Raw genomic sequence first — 22,028 nt, forward strand, 5'->3', positions numbered from 1 at the left:
AAAATTTAAAATTAGATTTTTAAATTTTTGACACAAACTACTTGTGTGATTCCAAAATTAAAATGCATATTCTTAATTGAAAGTTATAAAGAAATGGGCTGTTGGGATGCTTCCTGTAAAGATCAGGACTAACCCTCTACTTCTAGAATAAGCTTGCCAGATTGCACGGTTTTATCCGGGTTTGCCCAGATATTGATAACAAATTTGGGTAAAGTCCAGTCTGGTCCGGTTACCCGAATTTTGTTGAAAAAAGACCGGATTTATTCAATTTATTTGCCAAATTAAATGCGTTCAAAGTTTGCCAGCTCTTTTGCTATTCAGCTTTCTTGTTTTCTCGAAAACCAAATATCCTTCAGATAACTTTAAATATTTAAAATTATAATATATTGAAAGGTTATCACAAAAAACACATATTAATTTCAACCGTTTCAAAGTTTTTACATTTATTTGTTATTTATTTAAAGTTCATATAATGAGTGGTCATGTACCTTTTATAGCTGAAAAATGTTGAAAATTTTCTGAGTCGTTATGAAATGAGCTCGATTTCAGAGTACCGTAAAACGGGGTAACTTTGATCTCCGGGGTAAATTTGACCAACAATAAATTTTTCTACATTATCATCAATAACTTAGTCTATAGTTTGAATTTTTATAAACTGTTTTCTACGTTTGAAAGCCTATAAATTGAGTATCAAATAGACAAAATTTGGTTTGTATTTGAAATTTTTTTCTGTTAGTAAAAATCTTATTTCAAAATCTTAAAATATCTAATTTTCCAAGGCTCGCAAACAAACAGCTCTCCTGATGATACCAAAATGCATTTAGAAACATACGGGTTGTTTAATGTGAAAGAACAACTTTTTTTCTTTGTATATGAACAGTTATAGTGCTATTTTTGTAGTAATTTAGTGATAAATTTTTGACATTTATAAAATAAGGACATTTTCCAAGAGTAAGCCCGTATTGGACAAATGGATAGGAACCTTATCAAATCGTTAACTTTGAAGAAAAAATTAAAATGGAAATAGTGGGAGGGCCTAGGGGAATGTGTTAAGGTAAAATTTCAATGTCACCCCAAATTCTCAAATTCTGATCAGAGACAAAAACGATTTTTAAATCAAATTTAAAGTAGTCTAATAAATTTCTGCATCCAAGTTTTACGTTCATAGGAGTCCAGTACTGGTTTTAAAAATATAAAACATACCACATTCCCCTTAAAAGAAAAAATAATCGAAATATATTGAAAAAAGTGATCAATCTTACCCCGGATTACGGTACTAGGTAAACCAATCCTCAAAACTCCTAGCTGTTTTGCTGAATCACGACCAAGTTAGTTTTGCTGTCCATCTTTGATGACAAAAAACGATGTCGGTAAACGAGTATTTCTCTTATCGTTTACAACAGAAATATCAGCTTTAAAGGTGCACAGAATATTCAGGTATGTTGTCTGAGCTAGGATTGTTCGATCTTCTGGAAAAGATCGATCCAGATGAATGGTTAGAGAATCGATCCACCAAAAAAATTGAAGCAAAAGGATCGATCTCTGCAAGATCGATCTTTTAAAATTTGTTTAAGAGGGCTGCTGCCTGAGACTACTTTATGCTGAATTAAAAAGTGAAAATCAAATGTATAAGCGAGGGAAACACATGTTTTAAAATTCAACATCAGAATGTTTAACTTTTCACGACTTTGGTTGAGTGTTTAGGACACATAAAAAAATATATAGATATGCTTTTCTCCATACGACATACTAAAAATTCAAAATTTTAAGTGGGTTAGAAAGCAATAAGTCTAAATACTGTAACTTAAATGATGAATTTAATTCAACCATTTCAAGTTAGCTCACTTGATATTTGCTTATTTTGGAAAGGCTACAAATTTTTATTTACGCTGGTGTTTCAAATACCATAAGTTCAGCCACCGGTAATGGTACAACGATTACGTATCCTGCTATCATCTGAATGGGTAAAGTTCAATTTTTCAAGTATCCAAATTGTAAAATTATAGGAAAAGAGGCAATATTAAAAAATTATTTTGAGATACATAATAATTCTAATGTAGATAGAAAATAAACGCTTTATTTTTCTATACATAATTTTTATTGTGGTCTCACTCAAAACGCTGAACAGCCTTGTATCAAGCTACAACTATCAAACTTAAAAGTTTCGATAAAAACTTTATTCTTGATCTGAGTAAATAGCTATGAGTGCTTCATTGAACTCCGAGTAAGCTTCATGTGTGATTCTTAGGAACTTTCGATTACTTGAGCATTCGATAAAAGATCACGTTTTGCTCAAGAGTATAGACAAATATAAAACTAGTATTCCAGAATTATTTTCACACGTAGCCGGGCCGGGAAATTAAAGCCAATTTATCTGAAAAAGTAGCAAAAACCGGACAAATTATTTCAAATTTTCGATTCCAAAAATCGAGCAAATCGGAGCAAATGCTAGACAATCATCTGAAAAACATAAAAGAAACGTGCAGAAAAATAATTTTAATTTTTTTTTTTTCGAAAGATAAGCAATGCTCAATTCATGTTAAAGGCATCCGAAAAAAAAAATATTTGGTTTATTTTGAAGAATCAAACATTCACTTTTTTAAGAGTTTTTTGTTCCATTTTAAAAAAAAAACAAATAAATGAATAAATAAAACCGACCGAAATCCGGGCCATTTTTTATAATATCCGGGCATCCGTGCAGAACAGGACTTGTTTCCAAAATTTCATTGAGAAAAGGTTTTTTCTAAGTTGGTCTCGAATCTATTGAAAGCATTGTAGCAGCATTTAGGGAAAGCAATCTCCTGGGTGGTGCCAGGTATGAAAATTCTGCACGAAACTGATTCTGAGATTCTCCGGAATAAATATAGAAAAAACTTCAAAAGATCGAAAGATCGGATCGAAAATAAACCGATTTAATTGATTTTCCAAGGCTAAATAATCGATCCAAAAAATCGGAAATTTGAATTCAAAAGATCGATCTCGCAAAGATCGATCCAAGATTGCGAGTTTGAAGAAATTTCTAAGTAACTTCATCGAGAATGTTATATTTTGATCAGAATCTACCATCATTTCAACAGTTATTCCTCCAATTTGACACTAAATAAGTTCATCACGGTTTTTCCCAATAGCATAAATAAAAGAAGCATCTTTATCGTTATTCGACTCCTTTTCCGTTATGACGGCAGGCGTTTTCTGAACAAACGCTTGCGATTCATCGACGAAATTGACTTGGAATTTCTTTGATGAACCAAGCTTCTGCTGAAAAGCTTGATCATATCGGCGACTCTATTCGATCTTGACCAACATTGATTCACGTAATGCCCCATTTTTCCACAGTTGGTACAACGGAAACCATTTGCAGGACAAGGTTCTTTTTCGTTATGTTGCTTTGTACCGCATCTGCTACACATTTGATTGGGTGAATACTTCGTGAAAGAGTTGTGGTTCCGAAGCTCCACCCGACTACCAGACCAACCAGCTCGGCTTCTATAAAGATGATTATGATTCTCGTTTGAAAGACTAATTTTGTTAATGGTAGAAGGTACACTGCCAGCATCCAAAAAGAGATTAAAATTCTTGTTCAGTTCTTTTATTTGATGTTGAACAAGATAATGCGAGTTAATGATTGTTGATAATTCGTCCATATTCATTGTTGATTTTTCCAGAATTTTCCGACGCGGGTCAGGTGGAGCTAACCTTACCAATTTATCTATCACGGCAATTTCTCTACTTTCAGCAGCTGTTGAAGCAAATTGGCATTTTTTCGCTTCGGTTTGTGCACGTAACAAAAATTTGTCAAGTGTTTCACCGGCATCAGGAATAAGGGAACCAAATGTGTAACGCTCAAGCATATCATGCCACTTATTTAGGAGCAAAATATCCATCTAATTGATCAATGAGTGCTTTGAAATCATCAGTCTCCCCATTTTCCACATCGTCGTTCTTGAGGGGAAGACTCTCATATTTAGATTCGTTGAAGTTGGCGACCATCAACAACTAGAAATATATTTTTCAATTTCTTCCTTTTCTCCTTGCTAATTGCACAAGTAATTCCGTTGATGGAATACTTTCAAATTCGAATGGCGGTATGTTAAGCAGATGCTCTTCCAAGACCTAAAATTGTTTATAATGTTAGCAGGATGAAAATAAAATAACAGGTTGCTAAGGAAAATGCAACCAGTTACTATGATGCATGAGTTGCCAAGGAATTCACAGGTTGCTATAGACGTGGTTGTTGATGAGACCAAAATAGATGCAGTTTTCAGATGTTTTTTTACTCCCAATGAAAATTCTCCTTCTTCTTTTTTTTTTAATTAATTCTTCTAAGGTCATCGTTAAGATCTCCTTTCAGATTCTTGATGATCTCCATCTCCTTTGAGATTTATTTTAGTCGTCTCCTTTGAGACTTTTACTGGATCTCCTTTGAGATTCCAACGATTTCTATCTCCTTTGAGATTTCTTATGGATCTCCTTTGGGATTCCTGTGATTTCCATATCCTTTGAGACTTTAAATGGATCTCATTTGAGATTGCTGCGATTTCCATCTCCTTTGAGATTACTTAGACGTCTCCTAAGACTCTTTCATCGGATCTCCTTTGAGTAGGCTAGCCAGATACTTTCAGAAAAAAGCGGGACATTTCACGATAAAAAAGCGGGACACTGCTGAACAAAGCGGGACATTTGAGAAACTCTCCTAAGGTTTTCTACAACGCTCATTGATTTTGTTCAGTTTTTTCTTACGAGACTTCTTTTTTCCCTGGTTTATTCCATAAACACGATTAATTTTCACTTTTCTCGCGAATTAATACGTTATTGAGTAGAAAATATATTCAAAATACAAGTTCTACATTAGACTAGTTCACTTTTCGGCTTTTTTCGCTGATCGCAACGCCACCTACAGGGTTTGTTCCTCAATAATTTTCAAGTACTCTGGCCAAATTTGAGCTCATTTGAGTAAGTTTCCGGCGTGCGCTAGGAGTTTTATTGAAAAAAGTCCATTTTTCTGGAAAATTTTCGTAGATGTGTTCCTAGCAAGCTGTTGTTAATATAAAATGATAATTTTATAGTGCTCGGTGATTGGTATGACAAGCATTCGTATGGACCTGTTTAAGATAATTGACTAAATTAAACCGAAAAAAATTAAAAATTCATAAACTACCAACTTTTACAGAAAATTTAGTTACAAGTTGAGAGCTTAAAATTAGAAGTAAATAAAAAAAAAATATTTTCGATATAAACTTTTCATAAAAAGATAGCCTTATTTATAACCTTTAATTTGATGTATAACACTTAATGATCGCAAGAGTGCTAGCAAAGTTAATCAAATATCTATGCAACAAATTTGATTTGATAAAATATTTTCCATTCAAGTTTGCTCCACACCAACTTGTGCACAAGAAAGGATATTTTATTCAATCAAGTACCCCATGACGGGGCCAGGAGTTAAAAAAAGCGCGCGCTTTGATCAAGTTGTAAGCAAGTCCTCTTGATGCCACGTTTTGCAGGTTGCATGATGCTAAAACTTGAATGGAGACATTATGATTCAAAGAATGTGATGTGAATGTTTGAATATCTTTGCTTGTACTGTTGCGATCATTAAGTGTTATACATCAAATTAAAGGTTATAAATAAGGCTATCTTTTTATGAAAAGTAAATATCAAAAATATTTTTTTCCTATTTACTACTGATTTTAAGCTCTTAACTTGTAAGTAAATTTTCTGTAAAAGTTGGTAGTTTATGAATTTTTAAATTTTTTCGGTTTGATTTAGTCAATTATCTTAAACAGGTCCATACGAATGCTTGTCATACCAATCACCGAGCACTATAAAATTATCATTTCATATTAACAACAGCTTGCTAGAACACATCTACGAAAATTTTCCAGAAAAATGGACTTTTTTCAATAAAACTCCTAGCACACGCTGGAAACTTACTCAAATGAGCTCAAATTCGGCCAGAGTTCTTGAAAATGAATGAGCATCAAACCCTGTAAGTGGTGTTGTGATCAGCGAAAAAAGCCGAAAAGTGAACTAGTCTATTCTACATGTAAACGCCGGATTTGATACCGCGTATAAAACTATTGCGTAATAACAAATATGTTTAAAATTTGTTTTTTTAAATTAAAAAAATCATGAAAACTTCCATCATCGTATGTTTTGGACAATTGAGTCTAAAAAAGTGATGAAGAATACAAGGCAGCTTAACTAAGATTCCGGCGAAAAATTAAGATCTTTAATCATTTGGAAGCAATTTGAACAATATTTTCTTCATACCAAAGCTATTTAGATTGCATTGGTTAAACGTTCTCCAAAACGGTTAACTAAATCAGAATCTTTCTGTAATGCTGAGAACATTAGAATTATTCAGTATTGTTTCATATGAAATATAAAAAATGCTGACTATTTTGACAAAACAAGTTTTTGAAAGCTTTTCTGTATTGATCCAATGAACTCGAATTGAGACTAAAGTTTGATTTTTCCTAGTGTAAGTTAGTGAGTTTTATAAAAGATTTTCAAGAAAGAAAACTGGACATTTTGAGAAAAAAGCGGTAAAGCGGGACATGTCCCGCTTTTGCGGGACGGATGGCAACCCTACCTTTGAGATTTTATGGTTTTTATCTCTTTTGAGATTTGTTTTATATTATCATTTCCTTTTAAGATTTCCAACAATTCACGTCAATAGCAACCAAAATGAAGTTAAACAAAATAATAATTCACTTACTCAAAATAATTCCCCCTTATTCTGCGCCGCGCGTGAGGTGACGATAGTCGAGTCGAGTCGGAGTCGCGTGAGTCTTGTCACCTTATTCCCGAAACCGATGTGACACGGCATACGATTTGTCACTCACGGTGACTACTAGATTAGGATAATAACTCAAAAAGTAAATTCTAAAAGACGTTTCTCACCTACAGCGAAAATTTCGTATTTTGTCTGATGCACACGGACGGGGTTCGTCGCCAATGTGATAATTTCACAATCTTCGGTATGGTAAAGAATTCAACACTCCTTGAATGTGAACTTGAATAGGAGTTTATTAATCGACTGTTTGGTTCGACTGACATATTAATAATACTTTCTATCTGCCCGACTGCTAATATTAGAAACTAGTCCTAACTACCACTGTATGATTTTTTTTAAACTCTATATTTGAAACGGCTCATACGTTAAATGGTGAAATAAATGGTGAAAGAAAAAAAATTGATTGCCATTAGAAGTCCTACGCTTCTGAAGCGCTTATTGGTCGCTGAAAAATTCGACTGCATATTATATTTTCTTACCATAACGGCTTTTCATATCCCCTTTTTGGTTTTTTTAGCATTCCCACGGAGTAGAAAATTTTGAAAATTCTAGGGGTTTAATCGCGTGACCGTTGATTTAGAAGATTTGAACGCTTTCCTCTACGCCACGAACGAAATTTTGTGTTCCTTAAGTGAAAGTTCATATGTTTTAACGGGGGTGTAAGATCAATCAAAATTAGCCTATTGTTTTGAAAAGAACAAAAACAAAATAAATTTCCAAGTGCTCAGTTATGCGTATCTAATCTCGTGAACAACTTGAGTTTGGTGAAAATCAATGCAATACACTTCAAACCCAAAATGAGTAACAAGATTAAATAATTCCAGACAGTACAGCTAACATCAACCTAAACCACATCAACAACAACAACAACAGCAGCTTTCAATAGCCACTAAACACTGATCGAATTATTGTTAAATGCCATAAAACGATCGGAACATAATACATAACGATCACGTGGACGACTAATCTTGGCGCAGACGCCCCGATGCCGCCCGATGAAGAAAGTAACGGCCGGTGTGGCTGCGTCGAAAAAGTCTATGAATTTTCCAATTACAATCCATAATGAGGCAGCCATTACCTCCTACTTACTACCGAGTGCGCATACTTACCCACTGTTCGGCTTGTAGTGGGATTGTTTTTGAACCTGGCCTCAGACTTCAGCAGAGCAAGGCCGACTGGATGGTTTTCGCTTTGCGGCTTCATTATTCACACGGGCGCTCATGGTTGTGCTTTCCAATCCGTTGCTATGTATGTGTAGCTCTTATCGCTCTTATCCTAAGTTTGCACGCATCCAAGTATGCACAGCGAAAATTATATTGATGTAGTGAAGTCTATTTTCTCTTGCCTTGTTTATGATCGCTAATTTTGTTATTGTTGTTGTTCTCGACTTTTGTTGCAGATCTTTGGAATTTCTGGAGCAGCCCAGCAGCAGCAGCACAGAAGAAGCAAGAAAAAACGGAAGCAGTGCAGTTGGAACAGTGCACTCTGAATCATTAGTGGTAAAAACGGCACAAGCATGAATGGCTCAGGCTACGAAATTCACAGTAATGGAGATATCCTGTCGCAGAATCAGCAGAAAGGTTGGTGGACCATAGGTCTCATCAATGGCCAGTACAAGTACATGACAGCTGAAACTTTCGGTTACAAACTGAACGCCAACGGAGCGAGCCTCAAGAAGAAGCAGCTGTGGACTCTGGAACCATCCAACACCGGAGAAAGTAAGTGAAAAATGAAACTTTTGTCTTGCTAAAGTGATCTCTGTAGGTGATTAGGTTTATCTTCTTTACGGCCCAAATAAGCTTCTCTGATTTATTTGAGCTGCTGGTCAGGCAGATTCCTACGGTGAACTCTGCGGTATACAATTGAAATTGGTGCCATCAATCATTACAAATCGAGAGGGTATCTAGGTGGTTCGTAGACTTGACTGCTGATGCTGACCGTTGCATCATCCGACTCATAAGGAAGGTCCGTTGTGAATATAGGCGGCTTCGGGATGTTATTAGCTATTGATGATCGGAAATTATTACATAACATCGGGAGGGTAACTCTTTATTGCCAGCTGTTTAGGTAGAGCTATTTTTATGGACGTGGGCAATGAAGGCATTCCGAATCAATCCATGCCTTTCACTATACAATCAGCGACACTCTATAATTGCGTTATTCTTTTATGTTGGAGTGCTATAAAAGTTATGAAGTCGTGCAATTTAGTTGATCGATGAAAAAAATGCTCCAATTTGTCACTGTTTTAAGATAGAGTCAGTATCATAAATCTTGCGATTCGTTGTAATAACAGATCATTATCGACCTACAGTGTATGCGTATCTCAACCGAGAAAAATATACGAATTAAATTTTTTCCTTATTTTTCGATATTCCCATAAGTACAGCATATGTACATTAATTATTTTTTTGCAGTTTCGATAAGGTTTCACAATATTATATTAGAACAAAGTGTTTTTTTTTATTCGAAAGTTAACACTAATATAGTTCTAGGAGTATAGATTTGCGATGACTCATGAAAATTAAGAAATTACTTATGATAAATGATATTTTCTTTAAGCACTGCAGAGCACAAATAAAAACTTCACTAGAACCGATATAAAATTCTCTTTCTTTTGAAGATAATTTTAGAGACGAATCTACCAAGCAAGTCTCTCTAATAAAATAAATTAAATTAAAAATATAGTTTTGATGTGTTAATCTTTTGTACGTTCATTTACTCTGAATCCAGGTACAAATTGAATTTTCGTGTTAAATGTATCAATAAAATTCAACAACGACGATTCCTTTGTAAATTCGTCAAAAATGAAAAAAAAAACTGTTCGTTATTCATGTAGATTTACGTTATACTGAAACTCTCATTTAAAATTTTAAACAGTTATTGAAGATGTCTAGAGAAAAAAATTGTCAAAAAAGTTGGATTAAAATTGTGATGAATTCTCTTTTTTTTCAATAAGGCCGGGACAAATTTTAAATCTATCTTCTGTCACTTGGAGTTGAAACCAAAAGCTGTTCAAAAATAAGTGTTAACATTGGCTTACCTCCGGCGGTATTTAGTCCTATATTATTCTGAGCCTAAGACACTACGACGATCACAAATTGAAACTTATTTTTTATTGTCAATTCTGATTGAAAATATAAACCTTTTGTATTGAAACTCAAATCGTGGCAACAAAAACCCTACCTAGTTTTTTAAATTGGTTTTCTTTTACTGGTGAATCTAAACAAGTTCATCAATTACTTTATTACTAATTGAAAAAAAAACGTTTATATCATTACAATTTTTTGTTTGTGTTTCTTGTTCTTCAAAATAATCAAATCAACATACAAAATTGTTTTGATAAATTACATAAGGCCACAAAATTCACCTTTTTCCGATTTGCAAAAAAATATTAAGAGAACTTTCGATTTATTTTGGGGCCCTGAAACTTTTGTAAATAGTTAAAAATTACTGAGGAAACTCTAATATGTGCTGTGAGCCTACTTGGTTGAATAATTCTTCTGAATCAAAGCAATCAAAAGATTCCCTCTAATTCAACCACGGTAGTTGAATCAAAGGGAAAATTTCGATTGCTTTGATTCAGTACTGAGAAAAATTTTGCCCTTTTCTGACAAAACTTTCACTACAATCACTACAAATATATCCTTAACCTGAACTATAGTTTATAACTGACAGGCTCACGTACTCCTAACAATAAACATTAAACATTAAACAAATTAAAAATAAAGGTTTTCATCAACTTTCCCGAAGATCGTACTTGACGTCTGCGAAATAAGTAAAACAATTTTTTTATTTGTTTACTTGACCCAATTCTGTGAAATAATAGATTTTTAACGAGTTCTTGAAGAAATATTAACTAAATTCAATTTAAGATATTTTTAAAGAAAAAATCATAACGTTTGGCAGACTTCACAAAAATTTGTACATGAAGTAAAACCTTTTTTTTTAACTTTCTTCAGTTATGTCCTTATGGCACAAATTATCATTTTCATAATCTTGAAATGCTATTTCTAAAACAGGACAAGCAACTTTTTGAACCACAGGGCCAATTTGAATTTGAAATTTTTGCGGCGGGCCGTACTCAAAATAAAATTTAATAAAAATTAGCAGAGCTTAACCTATAAACAATTTTTGACAAAATAAAATCTAAAAATGGAAAGATTTTACATCGATTTTTTATGCAAGACGGACAATACCAGTCAAAATTGACTAGCTCGGTGTATCTTGATCATTTTATACTAATACATTCTTATTTTCAAATTGATTTGCACTTCTTCGGAACATTCGTTCTTACAAAAAAAGACATCATTTGCTTCCCTTTCATATTTAAAATAAAAAAAGTTTGGAATATTTTTTGACAAAAATCCACGTTTTCTCATACCTTTGAAACTCTTTGTCATCTTTTCCGTTGAAAAATTTTCTGGGGCGGTATCACAGCTATAGCTCATAGTGAGGATAATGTATTTCAAGGAAATCCTAAGCGTTGGACATTGAATCGTTATTGAACATAAACTACTTTTTTCTGTGAGTATTTTCGGGAAGATCTTCCACAATTTAAATTTGTCTTCGACGTCCCGAACGTTTTACTTACAAACGGTGAAAATACTGTCTTTTTAATTAAGAATTTTCGCTCTCAATCAGAAACGCTAACGTATAAGAACTTTTCATTTACCGTGGATGAATTAAAAGGAATCTTTCGATTGCTTTGATTCAGAAAAATTTTCGTATAAGATCATGCATTGAGATGTTGGGCAAGGATGTCAAAATCATTGAAAAATCCATCATTTCCAAGATTTTTAAGCAAATTTCGTCAAAATTACAGTTAGCATTCTCGATTCTAGGATTTTTCACAGATTTCGTCGATTTATTCAATACAATTCAAACACCTTTGGGATAGAATTTATTAAGCTGATTTATAAAAGTCTTATGATTTTAGTAATGTGGATTTCTAATCTTCAAGTAAAATGACTAAATTGATCGAATTTTGGCAATATTTTTCTATGATTTTTTTTAAAACAGCATCACAGCATCATTTTGTCAAGGTCAGAGAAATTTTTAATCCTGGGTCATGCCGATCAAAAATCTGGAATTGATCACCCAGGCTTTATTATTAAACGTTTTTCATAACCGGCATTATTCAAGAACCAGCTCCGAGTTTCGAATGACTCCAGTCCTAAAAACATACACAAGGATTGGTATTGCAGTATTTCTTTTTGCCACCTTTAGGCGTATCTTACAAATCTTTTTTGAACCTTTTTTCAATCCTGTTTTTTATGAACGTTATAATACGACTACCACACTATCCTGACGTATTTAATAGTGGTTCGGATAAGCCCAACATAAATAGTGACAACCATTCCATACATAGAATTCGCTTTGGCTACGACTTGTTCAACATGTTTCGAAAAACTGAGTTCATATAACTCGACTCCTATAGCTTTCACGGAGGATTTTCTAGCTATGGTACAGCATATACAGCTATGGTCTCGAGAAAATATTCGTGCACAATATTACTCCCTTACCGAGAAAAGTCAATCACATTACATTTGAAGGCATTGATTTTCAATCCGAAACTGCTGCAACACTCGGAAAATCTATAAAGCCCATTTTGTAGAAACAATCAATCCTTCGGGTGCCGCACAGGGAGGAACAGTTTTAGATCATCTGCGCATATCAACACAAACACTTCATACAGCACTCCGGGAAACTCGTTCATAACAGTGACGAAAAGAAGGGGCCCCAAGTGACTCCCTTGTGGTACGCCGCTGTTGACCGAGAATACCCTGGATCTCGCATTCCCTATCTTCACAATTTGTACTTTCAGATAAAAACGAATCCCCTGAAGACAAATTCCGTTGATTCCATTTTTACACAGCACTGACAGGTGAGCCTTTATGTTTATCATAGCAAAAGCCTTTGACATGTCGGTATATATAGCATTGACTCCTAAACCCTGCATCATCCATTGTGAAGTTCGATATTTTTCCTTCTAACCAAGGATATATTTGGTCATAAATTTTGCTCTCGAACAGTTTGGGTATGGCAGACATAATTGCTATCTCCCGATAATTTTCAGCAGGCAGTTTTGAACCACTTTTATGGATTGGCATAATGTGGGAGATTTTCAAAATTTCAGAAACTGACCTCTCCGAATTGAAATTTAGAAAAGCATTAATAACGGCTCCACCAAGGCATTAACGCATTTTTTAAGAAACGAATTTGGAATTCCATCAGGTCAGGTCCATCTCCTTTGGATTCATCAAGCAGCAAAATTTTTCGTCGAACATCTGTGATCGATATTCTCAGCTCAGGAATGACTTCTGTCGCGGTTTGGAATTCTAGCTCTGGAACTGAATCGTTTACACTGTAAGTGCAGTGGAAATATTTGGCAAACATTTCCGAAACCTTATCGAGGGTTTTGGCGTTTTTGTTATTTTAAGATATAGAATGAGACAAATTGCGTTATGAAACGTTGAAAAAATAGGCATCAATCTGCAACAACAAAACATTGTTTGCCTCTACAATAAAAAGGCTAATATTATTCCAATTAGATCATAACTTTTCACTAATTACCCATCGATGAATTGAGGGAAGAAATCGACTCATACTCCTGAGTCTGAGTAAGAAAGACTTTCAATTTCACCAATCATTCAAAACCAACCTAAAATAAAAGTGAAATTGTTTAGGTTTTTGGTAACAACCAGTCATAATCCACGTAACGCACTCTTGCAGCTTCCAATCATCTGGAGAGCTATAATAAAAGCAAACAAACACCTCAGCCGCAGCTCAGCCGGTTTCCCAGAGAGTCCGGCCAAGCTTTTCAAGCAGATTGCGCACCATGAGAGTCAATCGGCACTCCAAACGTGGCCCGCGATCGTACGCTAAGTGCCTATTTTAAGTGCAAACCGCTCTTCCGACTCAAATCTTGGCAGCTCGAGTTTCGATACGATCTTCTTTCTATACGGCGGCCGGCAATCATAACTTGTGGTTGCGGTTCCTCTTGTCTTGTCTACCCTACCCTAACGATGTCCGCCTTTTTTCCAATTAATCAAGCGCGCAGAAATGCAGCACTCTCGGTGGCGATTTTTTGCGCCTGTAAAAAACAACAACAACCGTCAAACGGATGATCCGTAGTCTCCGTCCGAGGAAAAGCAAATTTATGGCCGTAGGAAGTTTGTGTGGCAAATCGATCAAGCCTTACGATAAGCATCCCGGATTGGCGGATTGAAGGCACAACAGAGGGATACCTACCTACTAGTTGGCTCTATAAAACGGCTCTGCTACTGGTGATTCAACAAATTGGAGCACGTTTATCTGCCTGTCTTCGCTCCTTCTGACATGATGATTGGTTGAAACGAAATGTTGCACTAATTGTGGCAACTGTAAATAAATAAAACGAAAAGCTACATATACGATCTGTGATCTGTATGAGGAGCATGTAAAAGGAAGTGGCCCGAACTTTAGACTTAAAATTGCAATTTTTAACAAAGGTCTTAGAACTTTTATTTAAATATGTTAAACTCTCTCGAGAACAATAATCAATTAGATTACTCGTGAAACAAATATTTAAACAAATTTAGTGTAAAATTTGTCACTGAATCGAATGGTGTACACCGCTTAGCGTTCAGCTAACAAGAACAGACGCAATCATTCAGATTTCCCTTAAAATCGAGCGATACGTTGAAAAAAATTATTATTACAAATGACAATGCATCTGAAAATGCACAAAAATGAATGAAACAGGTGGAAAATTCAATGCTGAATCGAATGATGTACACCGCTTAGCGTTAAGTTGACGAGAAGAACTCAATCACCCCGACTTCCGCTAAAATCAGGCGATATCAGGATGGCAGTTCAATTTCAATTTTCGATTTCCTGCATTTTGCCCAACTTTTTCCCGCATGGTCTAACTAAATTACCGATTTACCATAACTAAAAATACTAATCAATTAAGTTTGAATTGTTTTCCACCTTAAATTAGTATTTTTTTTTTATTTCCATTTTTTAAAAACCTCACCCAAATCGGCTCAAATTCTGCACATTTTTATCTTTCATTAATGAGAAAACGTATTTTAAATCTATAAACACATTAAAAAAAAGTCTAACCAAATTTAAAAGATCGCCCTAAATTTGGAACTAAAGAAAATAGGAAACGGTTCGAGTATTTAATTTTTTGAAATTTTTCAAACAGAGATAAATTAGAAAAATTCACATTTGATATTTAATGAGTTTTTCAATTGTAGTATTTTAAACAAAGGGGGATGATTTTGTTTTATCGAAAATTTCAAACTTGGAGTATGAATATGATACAAAGGTATATTGTTGTTTAACTGTTTCTTATTAGGGACAAATTTTGCATCCTTCTCTTGTCACTCGGGGCTAAGACATCACAAGGGGTTTGATATATATAGGTATATAAAAAAAAATTTTTAGAATATATATCGGACAAATCTTGCATGCAAAAAATGAATAAAATCTACATTGCGCAAAAACGAAAAAATGAGTAATTTTTTATCGAAATTATAAAAAAAATTAAAACAAATAATGTAAAAGTTTCAACTTTCCCGTTCTTTGTTCTTGGCTCTTGTAGTTTTGAAAGTTTGAATATTCGATTACTTGAGGTTGGGACTTGAGTGTTAACACTAAATCTTACAAATGCTGAAACCACAGAAAGAGTACTTTGTATGTCGTTACCAAGACTCGATCTCATGATCTCTTGCTAAGAAGACTTAAACGCTATCTTATAGGCCAAGCATGTTCTACGAAAATAATAACCAAGTTAACAGAATAAAGTTATAATTTATGTTTAGAAATCGCATTAGCGTAGAATGAGATACCGCGATGAAAAGCAAAAACTGGATGCTTTTTTGAAAATATTTTTTCTTATCACAAGTTCCGGGATAGCGGTCAAAATTTCCATACAACCTTTAAATATGAATTCATTTGTAGATAGACTTATTCTTAACAATTCCAAATATTGTTGAATGGGTTCAATACGATAAACTTGTAAGAAGTAATAAGCTAGAACTTTTTCGTTTGTGGCCGACCATAGGTTATTCACTAAAACATATTGACCTAGTTTTAGAATGTAGAGAAAGTAGAATAAATTTCATACAAAATTAATCTAACATCATTAAAATCGGTCTATATTGTTGACAGAGGAACGATAACATACGGATCAAATAGACATTACCTAAATTTGCACGGATTTTTGCGAACGGCATAAGATGGTTAAATGTTGTAATTTGAAGTAATGTTTTGAAAATTTATCGTTTCTCTTTTAAAGGATTCAACTATTTAAAAAAAACCGCTGCTGCAAAATTTGATTTAAAAAAATAATTGAAACGTTATTGTAAAATTTGTCAGTCAAAACTATATTTGGTATCGCTTGATGCTATTTTTTAAAACATACTCTAAAATTTCCAAATTACGGCTATCTATTCTAAATAGACCACTTTGAAATACTATAAAATTATTTCATTACTTAAAAATGGTAGTTTCAAATTTGGTACACAATGTCCGTAATAATCCACTCGGCAAAATGAAACTTTATAAGTAAAATGCCTCAATAAACAAACCTATGATTAAAAAAAATATCCGTGATCCTTGAAACTAACAAAAAAGTTGATGATCGAAGTTTTTGCTAAGACATTTTGTTCCAACAAAACAAAATGCTAGCTAAACCGAATTTTACACATCAAAGACCGCAAAGGGATTTGAATGGTAAAATCTCTTTTAACTAGGTATTTCTCGGTAAAAACTGAAATAAATTCTACAACTTTATCATTTTTGAGGTGGTCGAAGTTTCGATTTCTTCTAGTGAACATGGGATAAGTTAAAAATTCACAATTTTCCAGTAACTCTGGAACATTTCAAGGCTCTAAAATATATGTTTAATGCAGAACAGCTGAAAATTTCCGATTTTCTTTGAGAAATTCTCGACTTAAACAGTAAGATTTCCCCAAATGAGTGGCCACCCTGCGATATGAACCCAAAACATAGTAGTAACAAATGAGTAACATAAATTATAACATAGTAGTAACAAAGCATCAGAAAATGCACAAAAAAAGATTGAATCAGATATTAAATTTATTGCTTATATAGTTGAATGATCAACACCGATTAGCATTCAGTTCTCATTTCCTTTAATTTCCCCTAAATTTCTTAATTAATGCAACATAATTTAAAATATTCAAATGAGAAAGCATCAGCAAAGATTAAAAAACATTAAATTAGGTGTTGCACTTACTGCTCAATCTTATGATGATCTTATGATCGTTATTACTCCCAGTCGTTGGGGATAATGAAACTTTGCAATTCATTTTTGACAAAATTTCTAATTTGGGATTGAATCAAATTAATCACATAAAAAACCAGCAAAATTGCTATTTGGACCTTTTACTAACAAACATTTATGAAGATTTTTGCGTTATTGAAGCGCAAAACCCTTTATGGAAAAACGAGGCGTTTCACACGGCGATTGAATATTCCATATTTATACATGAACATCGAAGACCCAACGATTGCGAATATGAAGAAGTCTTTGAATACCAATCTGCAAATTATGAAAACATTAAGAATAGATTAAACAGTGTCAATTGGCAAGAAATTTTTAGGAATGAAGGAAATATCGAAACTGCTGCTGACGTCTTTTACAAAATTTTATTTGGAATTATCTCACAAGAAACACCATTGAAGAAAAGAAGACGTCACCGAAACTCTAAGTACCCGGTCTGGTTCAACAGACAAATCATGAACTTAAAGAATCGGAAACAAAAAGCACACAAAATTTACAAAAAACACAATACTAATGAAAATTTAGCATCGTATTTGAACTTATGCGATCAACTGAACTTGGTCATTAGCAATGCACTTGAAGAATATAATGAGAAAACTGAGCTTGAAATAAAGACTTGTCCAAAGAAATTTTTCAACTACGTGAAAACGAAGTTGAAATCTGGGAATTTTCCGTCAAGAATGCACCTTGACGAACATGTCGGTGATAACTCGGAGCAAATTTGCAATCTTTTTGCAAATTTCTTTCAAGAAATTTATACGACATTTAATGAAGAAGATCGTGATCGCGATTATTTTTCATTTTTCCCAGAATTCTCAAGGGACATTAGCATTAATCAAGTTCATGTGCAGGATATTCTGCAAGGACTAAAAAATCTAGACGCTTCGAAAGGTCCAGGACCAGACGGGATACCTCCTGTATTCATGAAAAGTTTGGCAATGGAACTGACAGCTCCATTGTTTTGGCTTTTCAATATGTCATTGGAATCAGGAAATTTTCCTAAAATTTGGAAAAGCTCATTTTTAGTGCCTATTTTCAAATCTGGTCGAAAGTCTGACATTCGAAATTATCGCGGGATAGCCATTATCTCTTGCATTCCCAAGCTTTTTGAAGCAATTATAAACGAAAAATTATTTTCCCAAATTAAGAACCGAATAACTGACAGGCAACATGGCTTTTTCAAAGGCCGTTCAACCTCAACTAATTTAATTGAATTTATACACTTTTCATTGAATGCAATGGATAATGGCAACCATGTGGAAGCTCTTTATACAGACTTTAGTAAGGCATTTGATCGCATAGACATACCAATGCTTCTTTTCAAATTACAAAAAATTGGAATAAAATCTAAACTCCTGAAATGGCTTGAATCATACCTGACGAATCGCCAACAAATAATAAATTTCAATGGAAAGAAATCGCTCCCTATTCAAGTCACTTCAGGAGTTCCGCAAGGATCTCATTTAGGACCTCTACTTTTCATACTTTATGTAAACGACATTTCCTTTATTCTCAAAAATCTTAAAATGCTCATTTATGCCGACGACATGAAGCTCTATTTGGAAATAAGAAATGAAGAAGACATCAGCATATTCCAGAATGAAATTCACATTTTCTACCAGTGGTGCAAAAAAAGCCTTCTGAAGCTCAATGTAAAAAAATGCAATTTAATATCATTTAGCAGAAAAAGAACAACACCAAACATCACAATTACATTAGGAGATCAGAATGTAGAAAAATGTGAACGAGTTAGGGATTTAGGAATTATCTTAGACTCTAAACTTACTTTCACAGACCATTACAATACTATCATCCATAGGGCAAATAACATGCTGGGCTTTATTAAGCGCTTTTGCTTTAATTTTGAAGACCCATACACAATAAAAACACTATATATTGCCTATGTAAGGTCTTTACTGGAATATTGCAGCGTTGTTTGGTCACCTTATTCAATTTCACACGAAGAAAGAATAGAATCAGTACAAAAGCAATTTCTACTATATGCTCTTCGTAAATTAGGTTGGACATCATTTCCACTTCCATCATATAAAGCGCGCTGCATGCTCATTGACATACAAACACTAAAAGAACGCCGTGAATATGCAATGGTTTCATTTGTAAACGATATTGTTTCGCAGCGTATTGACTCAAAAGAAATTCTATCAAAATTAAACTTTTATGCACCTTCTCGGCAACTCCGAAATCGAAATTTATTTTTCATTAATAACTATCGCACAAACTACGCGAAAAACGGGCCAATAAATCGCATGATGGCCTCTTACAATCAACACTGCGAAACCATTGACTTTACAATGTCTCGGCAAAAACTCAAACAATATTTTAGTCGAAGAAATCTAAACTCTTAAGGAGAAATTGTAAAGCAGACACTGCTTAAACCTAGTCTTAAGGAAATTCACATGTATCAAACTATGTAGTCTACGTTACGGTTGACGAAATAAATAAACTAAACTAAGGTTTAGAACTCAGTTGATAAGAGCAATCACAATTTCCCCACTTTCCATTAATATACAGGGTGGGGCAGAGTGGACTCCCTGATTTGATTGGTTGACTGTATAAAAACCATACAAGATTATTACAAAAGCTTTTTATTTCTGAAATCCACCTACAATGCCATTTATTTTTTTTATTTAATTTTAAAAATGATATCGTCTAGGTGACGACCTTGACGGGCGATGCACATATTCAGCCGTTCAATGAAGTTTCCAAAAACTCTACGCAGCATATCTGACGTTATTCCTGCGATAACATCAATCATTGCTTACTTAAGGGCTTCCAAGGTTGTTGGTCGAACTTTGTAAACCTCAGATTTGAGGTAACCCAAAAAAAAAATAATCGCATGGGCTTAGATTCGGGGATCCTTATGATTTTAACATCAGGAACACTCATGACAATTAAAACCATACTGTTTACGAAATGCGCGCAGGGACGCATCACACTATCCTTATTTTTGAAGAAAGTTTCGACTAAAAAACCACGTTGCTCAACAGTCCACGGCATGGTGACTACTAAAAATGGCGTCTTTCTCCCCACCACATGAAACCACTGCGGCTCCGCTAAGTCGCGCGTGTGCTTTTCAGCTACTGATTGAAACTAGGGAGTCCACTCTGCCCCACCCTGTACATAGAAAAAAACTGTAATGTACTTAGAAAAAACTTTGTAACAGTTGAGAATGCATCATAAAACGCACAAAACTGATAGAATCTTGCATCAAACTTATAGTATACACCGCTAAGATTTTAGTTGACGAAGAAAGTTTTAACTGCCCCCTTTTCCTCTTAATTCATACGATATTTTTTCAAAAAATCATCGAAACAAACGAAAATGCAAAAGAACGGAAGGTAAAAACATGGAATTAGGTGTAAAACTTACTGATATATCATAAGAGGAGTACTGTTCAGTGCTCAGTTGATGAGAATTGAGATCGACCCAATTTCTCCTAAACTCATGAAATATTAAAAAAAAAGTTCTTGTAATAAACGAAATTAGTTCAAACATGTTTAAATCAATATTAATTATTAATTCAACAAAATATCGTTTAAATTTAGGGGAAAAGGAGGTGATCCAGGCTTTTTTCGTAAACTAAACGTGTAGCTGTGTACATAATTCTATTCAACAATTAGTTTTTCACCTGATTCACTTGTTTCTGTGACCTTTCTGATGCATTTTCGAATGTTGCAATGTGTTTTTTTTATATATATTGCAATGTGTTTTTTTTATATATATTGCAAGTTTTCAGAGAAGTATTTAAGGGTAATTGAGGCAATTAGGATTGTATTCATCAACAGAAATTGAGCGGTGTCTTTTATTTAACCGTTTATTATGTATTTTATTCAACAGTAAGTTTTACACCTTTCCTGTACTTTTTCTGATGCTTTCTAATTTGTTTCTAAGATTTCTTGATACATATTGTATAAGTTTATGAATGAATTTAGGGAAAATTGGGACAATGAGACTGACGTCAACTGAGTGCTAAGTGATATTCTTCATTCGATTCAGTAATGAGTTTTCCACCTGATTCAATGATTTTTGCATCTGTTCAATTGCATTTTCGTTTGTTGAAATGTTTTTTTTTTTTTGGAAGGAAAATTCATGAAATTAAGGGAAATCGGGGTTTTTAGGCTCTACACGCTAAGCGGTGTAAATCATTTGATTCAGCTATAAGTTTTGCACCTGATTGAATGTTTTTTTTGCATCTGTACAGTTGCATTCTTGTTTGTTACAAAGTGTTTTTCGAATAAATTATATGAATTTAGGGGAAATCGGAGTGATTAAGGCTCTTCTTGTCAACTCGCCCAATTTTGGTGGAAATCGGGGTGATTGCGGCTATTCTCGTAAGCTGAGCGGTTCAGTGACAAATTTTACACTAAATCACTTAGTTTTGCATTTTGTATGTGAATTGCTCGATTGTTACAGTGAAATTTATGCATAAACTTATAAAAAGTTGCGCAAAATAGCGACTCGATCAGCTTGAGGATGAATAAATCTACCACGAATGATCATTCATGATGAAAAATTGTTGGATTATACTTTGTGTGGCTGCATTTCTTAGTAAAATTTCTAAAGCTTAGAAGAAAAGAGGCAAAATGAGCCACACATTGGAGTACACCAATCGATTCAGCCGACATTTTTTCAATAAATAAGTATGGTTTATATGACCTTTTCGTAGCAAGGCAGATTGCTACTATCGGAATTATAACTTTATACAAAAAAATATAGAGTCATTTTATCGGAAAGCTGTGTAAACCATTCAATTCCTCGTGTTTTTTTTACGTATAAAATGGTGAGATTTTCAAGCGAGACGTTCTTGCCTAAATAAGGTACCTTTTACATTTTAAAGAATAGTTGAAATTTTCGATAAATATATGGAAACCTTCAAACAACACAACTAAAAAGCGTGTTATCTCGAAATTT

At 33.9% G+C, this 22,028-nt stretch overlaps 1 protein-coding gene across 2 annotated transcripts in view; it reads left to right on the forward strand.

The window, feature by feature from the left end:
• Window positions 1–22,028, forward strand: part of LOC129740383 (protein singed) — a 111,244-nt gene that overhangs the window by 51,212 nt on the left and 38,004 nt on the right. For both annotated transcript variants that reach the window (XM_055732041.1, XM_055732042.1), the window contains exon 2: window positions 8,199–8,517. In XM_055732041.1, coding sequence (XP_055588016.1) covers window positions 8,316–8,517 — 202 coding nt within the window. In that variant the 5' untranslated portion in view covers window positions 8,199–8,315. The remainder of the gene's footprint in view (window positions 1–8,198; window positions 8,518–22,028) is intronic.

The sequence above is a fragment of the Uranotaenia lowii genome, chromosome 1, assembly GCF_029784155.1.
Source record: "Uranotaenia lowii strain MFRU-FL chromosome 1, ASM2978415v1, whole genome shotgun sequence".
Taxonomy (NCBI): domain Eukaryota; kingdom Metazoa; phylum Arthropoda; class Insecta; order Diptera; family Culicidae; genus Uranotaenia; species Uranotaenia lowii.